This window comes from Euphorbia lathyris, chromosome 3 (genome assembly GCF_963576675.1).
Source record: "Euphorbia lathyris chromosome 3, ddEupLath1.1, whole genome shotgun sequence".
Classification (NCBI taxonomy): Eukaryota; Viridiplantae; Streptophyta; class Magnoliopsida; order Malpighiales; family Euphorbiaceae; genus Euphorbia; species Euphorbia lathyris.
Window position 1 is genome coordinate 88,707,082 of NC_088912.1, and position 10,640 is coordinate 88,717,721.

A 10,640-nucleotide genomic window follows, 5' to 3' on the forward strand; every position below is an offset into this window, starting at 1 on the left:
ATTAAAGAATCAAGATAATATTTTTATTCTTTTTCCTAATTAGAGTAGAACATTAAGCTATTGATTTTTTTGGGGTTAAATTTTATATAATTACAGAAATATTGTTCATAAAAATAGAAATTTTGAATCAGTACATGTGAAGGAACATTTCTTCTTAGGAATTAGTGAAAAAGGGAAAAAAAATATACTACCTTATATATATAGTTTGGTAGCTACAGCTGTGATTGCTGGACTAATTGTGAATTTTATTTAGAAAAGATAAATATGAAGCAATTTCTTTGGGACCAAAAATAGTTAAAGTTTTTAAATGAAACAATTTGTACAATTGCAAATTAAAGAGTACAGAAAGCTATTGAATAAATTGTCCCCTCTTCAATAGCTTTCAACACTCCTTTTTAGGGTTGTAAATGAGTCGGCGGGGCCGGAGAATGATTCTTCCGTCTCCATCGTCAAATATTCAAAAAAAATCTGTATATGAATTTGGAAATTTTTTTTTTATTTCACGTGTTATCATCTCTATTTGTAGAAAGGATCCCAGTAAGATTTTTTTAATATTAGTTAAAAATTAAATTTATATAAAATAAAAGATCAATTTAATAAAATACATCAATAGTAATTCATTATTTTAATTAAATAATATATATGGATATTCTATTTGATATTATAAATTTATTAAATATAAAAATTAATGTTTTAAAATATATATATACAATTTTATCAATAATTTTAGGAATCTTTATATGCTGAATGAAGATTTATGCACGACAAAAAATCATCTATCCTCGTGTCTATTCCAATATTGAGGATGAAACTCGACTTATGCGAAACTTGTTTTGGGAACATATTTTTCATCTCTATCGGGCAAATCCTTCTATAGATATAGAAAATCCTTGTTTCTTTTTTATTACTGAAGAAAGGCTAAACGTCTAGAAAAATGAAAAGCAAAACAAAAAGAAACAAACTATAACTAGATCATCCTACTCGAGCAAAAATAATATCATGGATGTCTGTAGGAGACACACCACACTCATGGTGACCTAAAGGGAGAGAACCTGCAAAACTCGTCATCCAATCAGCAACTTTATTACCTTCACAATACGAATGCACAAACCTAATGTACATAAACTTTGACAATGTTGAATAATCCCAGCATAATGCTTGCCCATCTCTTTAGTCATGAATTCCAATACCACTTGGGAATTGAGCTCAACCATAAGATTTTAAATCTCTTTCTTCCAAGACAAGTTAAGCCCATAAAAAAGACCCCGAATCTCTACTAATGTAACCGTCGAGATCCCAATGTTGACAGCAAACCCATGTAACCAATTATCATTTGAGTCTTTTAAGGGAGAGAACCCTTGTTTCATTGATGACTCTGTTTTCTTATATATTTATGATAAAAAAAATAACTATTTTTGCCGAACTTACCATTTGAATTATCCAAGCATAAGGACAGAATCTCAGTGCCACTTGGAAATTGAGCTGAACCATAAGATTTTGAACAACGAACCCATCCAACCAATTACCATTCGAGTCTCTCAAGGGAGAGAATCCTTGTTTCATTGATGACTCTGTTTTTCTTATACATTTATGACAAAATAATAACTATCTTCTGCGAAAATTACCATTTGAATAATTCAAACACAAATGGTGCATGCCCATGTCCTTAGTCATGAATCTCAGTACCATTTGGGAATTGAGCTCAATCATAAGATTTTGAACCATTTTTTTCCAAACTAAGTTAAACCCATAAAAGTGCCTGAATTTCCACAGATATAATTGTCGGGATCCTAATCACTTAGCCAATTATCATTCGAGTCCCTCAAGGGAAACAATCCTTATTTCATTGATGACTTTGTTTTTTTTATATATCTATGACAAAAAAAAACTATATTTGAATAATCTAAGCATAAGGTATTGTATATCCATCTCCTTAGTCATGAATCCTTGTAACATTTGAAAAAGACTTTGAATTTCCGCTAATGTAACCGTCGAGAATCCTTATTTCTTTGATTACTCTATTTTTCTTATATTTATGTGCAAAAAATAAAAAACAACTATCTTTTGAAAAAGAAAATACAAAAATTAGATACCGTAATATTTATCAATTAAGATTGGTTTGAGTGGTTAAAAGCCTCAAATTATTTAAGCTAGATTTCGAGTTCGAATCCTAATTTTAATTGAAAGATGATTCATTTAAAGGGTATCTAACGAGTTTCGAACTGAAAAATCAGACAAACTATAAAAAAAACACCATCATATTTTATAATTCATGCTAAAATTGAATTTTATAACTATCTTTAAATTGATTCGTTCTTTTTCTGGTACATTTTAAGGTTAATTTATGTGAAGAAAAATAATAGGTTGTAATTATTCTGTCGTTTACCACATTCTGGCAGTCTGGTTTTTTTTGGGTCCAAAGAGATCCTTGTTGATTTCATTTCATTGACAACCTGTAATATGGTGGCATTTTAATTTTTAAGTTTTATTCAGCTTCACCAACAAATTTAAATAAATTGATTCGAAAAAGAAAAAATTAAAATAAATAGAATGCACAAAAATAAATAGATATAGCGAAATTATTTGTAACATATATATTTTTAAGAATAGGTAAACATCAACGTTTCAACAACAATATTATTGAATATAACAATTAATATAATTCACAAAAAAAAACTATTAAACAATGTCTTAAATCATATAATGAAAGCAAGTAGAGACTGCAATTAAATCAAAAATATTCGAAAATAATAAACACAATACACAAATAACTATGCAGCAATATTCAAAAGTGAATCATAACAAAGAAAACAAAATTAATAATAAAAAAGCGGTTTTGTTCAATTGTCACTTAGACGGCGTTCAAGCGGCCTAGGCAGAATCCAAACAGTAAGCCAAACAAACACCTAAATGGAGAAAATCGGGATAGATTTTCGATTTCGAACACTTAGACAGAACCTAGTGGGTTCAAGCTGCCTTGCTTTTGAACACTGGTTTTAATTACTTGAGATATACTAAATTCTTATAGATTCTTGTATAAGTATAAGAATTGCAAAAAGAAAAAAAATTACATTTAATATTTCCATTTCACAATTGAAAATTGATAACAATCCTAATGACTATTAGAAAAAAAAAACTAGTAATTAATTAAGATCCACCATTAGAGAAAATTAATGGGTTAATCCTCACCATCCAATTCATCAATATGAATTAGTCTCACTCTGACTCAAACATATAAAAACTACGAATGTATTTGGTTACCTACTTTTCACCTCTTGTTTGCATTTTACAGTTGAAAAAGTAGCTTTTTACAAAAGGAGAGAATCTCTGTTCTTTAGAAAAGCAGCCTTTTTAAAGCAAACAGCAAACCGTAACAGCAAACCAGCAAACAGTAACGACAGCAGGTAGCCAAACCGACCCTACTACTTAATTAATCTTTTACAAACCTTGTGATTAACGATGATGATGATTAATTAATTAGCTAGGAAGTGTAGTAAAATTCAGCAAGCTCTTCCATGGAACCCAGCTGATTGCTACCACTTTGAAGCATCCATAGCAAATGTTCAAACAAAACAACTTCACAAGAAACAACTACATCTCCTCCTCCTTCATCAAATCCTCCGGACTTCTCAATCAGTTCTTGGAAAAGAGGGTGGCAAATGGTGCCGGAGCTTAGAAGATACCGCCGGCGAGATTTTCCGACATAAACTGCACGAAGTTCCTTGGTGTCGTGGTCGTCGTCGTCCATGTTGTTGGTTGTGGCAGTGATGGAGCTGTTTGTGCGAACTAGCTTGGTGAAAGAAGGCAATCTCTTGATTGCTGACTTGAGTTTGGTTAGCTTATTCCCTGTTTTGGCCATGTGAAATTTATGTGAAAGTGAGTGAAAAAGTATGTGAAAGTGAATGAAAGTAAGTGAAAAAGGGAGGAGGAGGATGGATTTGAGGGTTTGGAAAGAGAATAAAAAGATATATATAGAGAGAGAAGGGGATGGCCCAATGTTTGATACATACCAGCTAAGAGAGAGACACTTTAAGTTGCAAAAACCACTTGCTACTTAATTTGTTTTGGTTTAATTTGGTGGGTGTTTTGTTTTTCTATACTTTTCTTTTTCTTTTCAAATGTCTAATTATACATTTTGGACAACGGCTTAAAAACATATCTATCCTTATCTCAAAAAAAAAAAAAAAAAAAACGATAGTTTTTGCATTAGGCTTTATCTAAAAATATGGAAAGAATTGGGAAGTTATGTTTGTTTTTCGAGAAATTATTAGAAGTATTCGGTTCTCCATGTCAGATGTAGGATCTTACATACATGTCATGTGTAACATAGATCTACACATATTATAAGAGGTCTCACTATTTTAATTATTAAACGGGTCATAATACATGTGTTCAAATATGAATTGAGGGTCCTCCAAGTGACACGGAGAACCGAGTGCTTAATATAAGAATTCATGTTTTCCACTATTGCAATTCGCATTCTTATAATTGGAGAAGTATTGTTAGTAGAAGCCTTGTTCTAGCGAAAGACATAGCAAAATTGATCTTCAATTGCTGTAATACCAACTTTTGGACTGAGACCTGGTGCGACCCCTTACCTGTAATACAAACTTTTGGACTGAGGCCTGGTGCGTCCCCTTGCCCTTTATCGCGTCTGTAGCCCAGCCCCCACCAACCGAGCAACTCGAGTGTAAGGTCGGCTATTACTGGGACCCTGATGTCAATAGATGGAAATGGGACTTACTGCGCAATTGTGTGAATGCAACCACCCTACTGCGAATTGCTGCTTTTGTAGTTTGCCCCTAGAGCGAAGTAAAAGACTACCGGTTCTGATCGATGGCTGCCTCTAGTGAGTACGCGGTTAAAACTAGGTATGTTTGAATCGGTCCTCCAGCCAGGCTCCCTCGAATCCCTTATGGTCGGTAATTTGGAAATCAGCAATCCCTGAGATGATTAAATGTTTCCTTTGGTTATTGGGCCACGACAGGGTACTATGCAACACGAACCATTTTGGTGTCACCTCTCCATAGACCTGTGCTGATGTCGCTGCCGTGTTGGAGCTCTAGCTACTGTGTGATTGCGAGATCATCCACAATGTCTGGAAGATCATCGTCCCGACTGCCTTACAACCAGTATACTTCACGATTGGATTGGATTGGATTGGATAGCTTGTTGCTCTGTAATCTACAGTCCAATGATTCGTACGCTAATGTATAGTGGCCACTCTTCTTTGCTTGTAGTCTTTGGTGGACTTAAAGAAGTAGAAACAACTTGATCTTGAATGACAGAACTCTCCCTGGTGATTATTTTACCCGATTACTACGACTATGCTATGAGTTTACTGATGCGCAAAACCTGAAAAGGGCTAGGTTAAATTAAATGTGGACGGGACGTGCAAAGGGAACCCGGGGATGGCATCAGCGGGTGGTCTTTTTCGCGATGAAAAGGGCTCTCGTTCTTCCTAATATACTATTCCTAAAACCAAGAACAGTGAAGTTAAATGAGTCGCCGCCTTGGTTGAATTCGGCCTACATAGTTAGTGGGACGAGGATTGATATTGTTCCGGTTATTGAAAGCTCAACATATCTCTCATTCTCCAAGTGTGAAGGTAGAGGGAGCTCGAACTTCACCTCTTAATCTCTAGCCACATAAAATTCACATCAAATGGAACGTCTCTAATTCCGCAGAGATAGGTTATAAAATTATTTCCCCTTAATCTAGCTACACGATCTATGTCAATATGGTTTTATGTGTTTTATTTTATTTTTCAACGTAAACACATGTCTTTAATAAAGTATTAAATTATTACAAAATCCAATAGTGGTATCAGAGCCATCTCATGCTAGATCTGGTTAAGAAAATCACCTAAATATGGTTATATGTTTGTATGTTAGGTTCTTGATTTAGCTTGATTAAAATTAGATATTAATTATTGAATTAATTGAAATTAATATTTTATGTATTTAAATTTTTTATTCGATTTGAAATAATTATTTCATATTTTCCAGATATTTATTTTTGAGTTTTTGGGTTTTAAAAATGTTTTTCTATTGTTTTTTGGGCTACTGACTTTTGGTGACGCATCTTTGGAATCTGTTGCACAATCTGATTTTCTGTTGAAGAATCTGATTTTTAGGCGACAATGTTTCTGAAATCCTTTGCTAAAGAGGTACTTTAAATTAAATTGTATTTACCTACATGTTTAGGGTATAATTAATTTATATATTTTAGAAATATATAAAATGTAATTATACTTTTTTAATTAAAATAAATACATGTAAATAAGTATACTCCATAGCATTCAAACACCGCGTTGAATGCCATGACCCGTTTTATAAGCTATTTTAAAAGCCACTTTAAAATCAATAAATAAAATCCCTCAATAACAAGTAGATAAATTCTTTCCACAAACGTGTCTTGTCAAGACATTAATTTTTAGTGTAGTGTTCTAGAGATAATTGTTTTAGGACAAAACTTATTGATATATGAATTGTTCGTTACTAAGTTATTTGATTTATTTGATATAGTAGTTCAACTATATGAAAAGCATATTATTTTTTTATCACAACTAAATAGTTAGATAGAAGTAATCCCCATTTTATAACAGTAATCATAAAATGTTCATAGAAGATAAAGTGAGACCATACTTTATGATCCTAAATTCTAATTAATCGATAAACTTAAATGAATCCAAGTCCAGTATTATGTTATAGAATTAACATATCACCGTAAGACTTGCATGTAACAATGTCAGTAGTTAAGCAAATAATGAATGTATAACTCTTAAGCCTCCAATATAATATTCCTAAGTCCAAGAACACTAAGAACATTGAAGCTAAATGAGCCACCCCTTTAGTTGAATTCAGCCTACACGATTAGTTTGGATTCGAGGATATTATTCCAGCTATTACAAGCTCAACACAACTCTCGTTCTACCCAATATACTATTCCTAAAACGAAGAACACCAAGAACACTAAAGTTAAAGGAACCATCACCATGGTTGAATTCGGCTTACACGGTTAGTTCAGGTTCGAGGATATTTTTTCGGCTATGGCAAGCTCAACACAGCTCTCATTCTGCAAGTGTGAAAGTAGAAGGAGCTCGAACTCCACCTCCTAATCTTGAGCCAGAGAAAATTCACATCAAAGAGAACATCTCTCATTCTGCGGAGACAGGTAATAAATTTCTTTCACCTTAATCCAGCTGAGTGCTGTATATCAATGTGGTTTTATATGTTTATTTTGTTTTCCACCGTTAAACACATGTTTAATAAAGTATTAAAGTATTAGAAAAATCCACAAATTTGTCGATAGTTATGTATATGATGGCATCCAATTTGTATGGCAAATGAACTAGTATCTTCATAGCTATTAGAAACAACACTCCTTACTTTTCATGAGGATCATAGCTGTGCAGCCAAATAACTTTGGTTCCTCTGAAAATCGTATATCCGAATCTCTGTAAGTCAGCCTTGAGTTCTCTGTCCAAAATTGAGGACATGTTTCTAGAGGATATTTATCTGCTCGTATCAAGATGCAAAAAGATGTGTGCTAATATTTCCTATAAATAATTTCTATAAAGATGCAAAAAAAGATGTATAAAAAAATATAATTCATTTGTAACAAATATTAACTTGATGGTATGTGTTATCACTGAAAAATCACTTTATATCATATAAGATGTCAAATTGTGACCAATCTAGCTAATTGGGTCACCTGGCCTCTAGCTATATATTAATTAAATTAACTCTTAAATACTGGTGTTCGCTATGGTTACTTTGTTTTTTACAAAGTACCGTTACTTGGTGTGGTTTTCACCATTGGATTAATTTTATGCTCTATTATCCAATGGTGAAAACCACACCAAGTAACGGTACTTTGTAAAAAACAAAGTAACTATAGCGGGCACTCTTAAATACTAGCTAATTAATTTGATTGATGTTTTAGAGTCTAGCATTAATTGATTAGATTAAATTAAATAATTTTGAGTGAGGGGATAAGGCAGGTGCAATCCACGTGATTAAAATCTCACCTGTTACGTGGCTCAAAAAATATTTTTTTGCACACATTATCATCATAATCCTATGCTATGCTAGAGACATTTATGTATACATATGCCTATTCGCATGAATTAAGGGGCATTTTTGTGTTCCAAGTTTATATATTAAAAAACGACAATTTCTCCCAACTAATAAGCCTCGTATTAATGCTAGGAATGGATGGCAAGACTAATAAATCCGCTATATATGGATAAAATGTAAAAATATGTCTAATTACCTCTAAAATGGTACAGTTTTACTTTTAATGTTGAGAGTCAAAAATAATTTTACTTCTGACGTTGGCAGTTTAGAGCAATTTTACTCTTAATATTGATAGATTTGGTCAATTTGAAAAATAATTCATTAAATTATCTTCTTGAACATGAATCTTGTCATCTATACTTCATTTATGCGTTTTTTTATCACTAGTTAGTAACATATCACAAACATATGATTAGACGTGGAAAAAATTAAAAAAAAATTAAAAATATATTGTATTTTGTACGAATTGGATAAAAAAAATCAAATATTTCACCGATTTTAGAATATTAATCTCTAATTCAATTATTTATCTATAAAAATATTATTTAAAGTAAATGTAAAAATAAAATAATAATAATTAATTTATATAGCACATTTATATTATTAAGGGAAAATTATAAAACTATGTCAAATGGGAAGGCCATTTACATATTTAACCCATTTACTCAACCTATTACATATCTAGACTCATTTTGTGTGACTTTCCAAAAATACCCCTGACCTTCCCACTTCCCCCCTATCTCCGCGAATCACCGCTCCCCCCTATCTCCTTGGTTATGCGAAAAGTTGCTCCTGGATTAATGATTTCAAGACTTTTGATCTTCCTTTCTTCCTTTAAATTGCACGAAATCTGCACCATTTCGTCAAAATCACAATGAATTTCTCATTTTCCTCTTTTCATCTCTTGATTCTGCAACTTCCGAACCCTAGAAAACGAAGCCATGGTTTTTCATCTTCATGTTCGTTGCTTGGTTTCTTTCTTCTTGTTACCATCAAAGAAATGGTTTTTCTACGTTATTTCCTTCGTTCTTCCCATGTTATCATATTGTTATTGTCGCTTTTGGGGGTGAAAGGGGCGAAAAATGTAAGTATCTGTTTTTTTTCTGCGTTTTATCATGAATTCACTTCGCAATCGATGGTTTCGCTAAGCTTTGCGAAGAGAACGAGCCTGGAAAGTGATGATCTACTTCGTGTATTGATGATTTCGCGACGTTCTGCGAAGAGAAAGAGTCTGAAACGTATGGATCTACCTCGCGAATCTATTAGTTCGCGAAGTCTGCGAATAGATCCTTACGTTTCAGACCTCGCAGACTTCGCGAAAAAATCGTTATGCGACGTAGATAGTCACATTTCAGACCTCGCAGACTTCGCGAAAAAATCGTTATGCGAAGTAAAATCACCTCTTCCCCTGCACATTTACATTCGCATGCTTCGCTAATTTTCATTTTGCGAATCCAAAATCGTCCTTTTTCATAACTAACACGGTTAATTTTTTCTGTAGATGGTTGAATACGTAACATCCATTTCTAGAAGGCGGCGTACTAAGCTGCAGGGAAGATGATTTTCCTTCCTGTATAGGGATGAACTTCCCCAAGATTGACACATTCACTCCTGAAATGATTCGTTAGGAGAGGTTGTGTCAATCTCGGGGTGCACCATGGGACACGTCCATCCCATGGTGCCAATCTTGTTAGTAGATTTTGATAATGTTATGATTTGAATGTCGTTATTGTGGCAATCTTGTTGTAAATTTTGATAATGTTAGTAGAGTTCATTGTGGCAATCTTGTTGTAAATTTTGATAATGTTATGATTTGAATGTCGTTATTGTGGCAATCTTGTTGTAAATTTTGATAATGTTATGATTTTAATGTTAGAATCCGTTGTTGTTTGTCCTTTTTTGTTATATACCACTTCGTGAATTAGCTTCAAAACACATCCAGGCTTCGCATATGCGAACTAAATTCATCAAGCAAACCCAAACATTTACTTCGCAGACTTCGCATAGTATGGAATATGCGAAGTCAGACGGGATGGGGCGAGCCGCGCGTAAATATTGGGGGTATTTTTGGAAAGTCACACAAAATGAGTCTAGATATGTAATAGGTTGAGTAAATGGGTTAAATATGTAAATGGACCTCCCATTTGACCTAGTTTTGTAATTTTCCCTATTATTAATTGTAATTATTAGATTATATTTTTGTTAATATTTATATATTAAGATGAATTCGTGCATCGCACGGACCAAAAACTAGTGTGTGTGTATATATATATATATATATATATATATATGGTACACAGTGGCAAATATAGGATGACTCAGTTGGGGGCGATTTTACACGTGCGTTCGCAAAAAAAAAATTGCTAAATCGAACTTGTTTAATTTTTTTTTTTTTTTTTATATATATACATGTTATAATTTGAGTGTTCAAGCACCAATTTTAAGTATTAATATACAATTTTAGGTTGGAATGGTATGATTAGTAGGAAGGAAAGTTGTTGGTGGGTAAAGAGAGTTCCAAAGCATAACAGCAAGCTTCTTTGGCTTGTTGTTTTATTT

At 32.9% G+C, this 10,640-nt stretch overlaps 1 protein-coding gene across 1 annotated transcript; it reads right to left on the minus strand.

Moving 5' to 3' along the window:
• Positions 1-2,885: 2,885 nt before the first annotated feature.
• LOC136223872 (auxin-responsive protein SAUR78) lies at positions 2,886-3,967 on the minus strand. The gene has a single exon (XM_066012039.1). It carries the CDS (start codon positions 3,857-3,859, stop codon positions 3,482-3,484), a length of 378 nt encoding a protein of 125 aa, XP_065868111.1. The 5' UTR covers positions 3,860-3,967; the 3' UTR covers positions 2,886-3,481.
• Between the last annotated feature and the right edge of the window lie 6,673 nt (positions 3,968-10,640).

Bases quoted from the DNA above. Each gene is read 5' to 3' on its own strand.
- LOC136223872 (XM_066012039.1), bottom strand. From the start codon at position 3,859: ATGGCCAAAACAGGGAATAAGCTAACCAAACTCAAGTCAGCAATCAAG.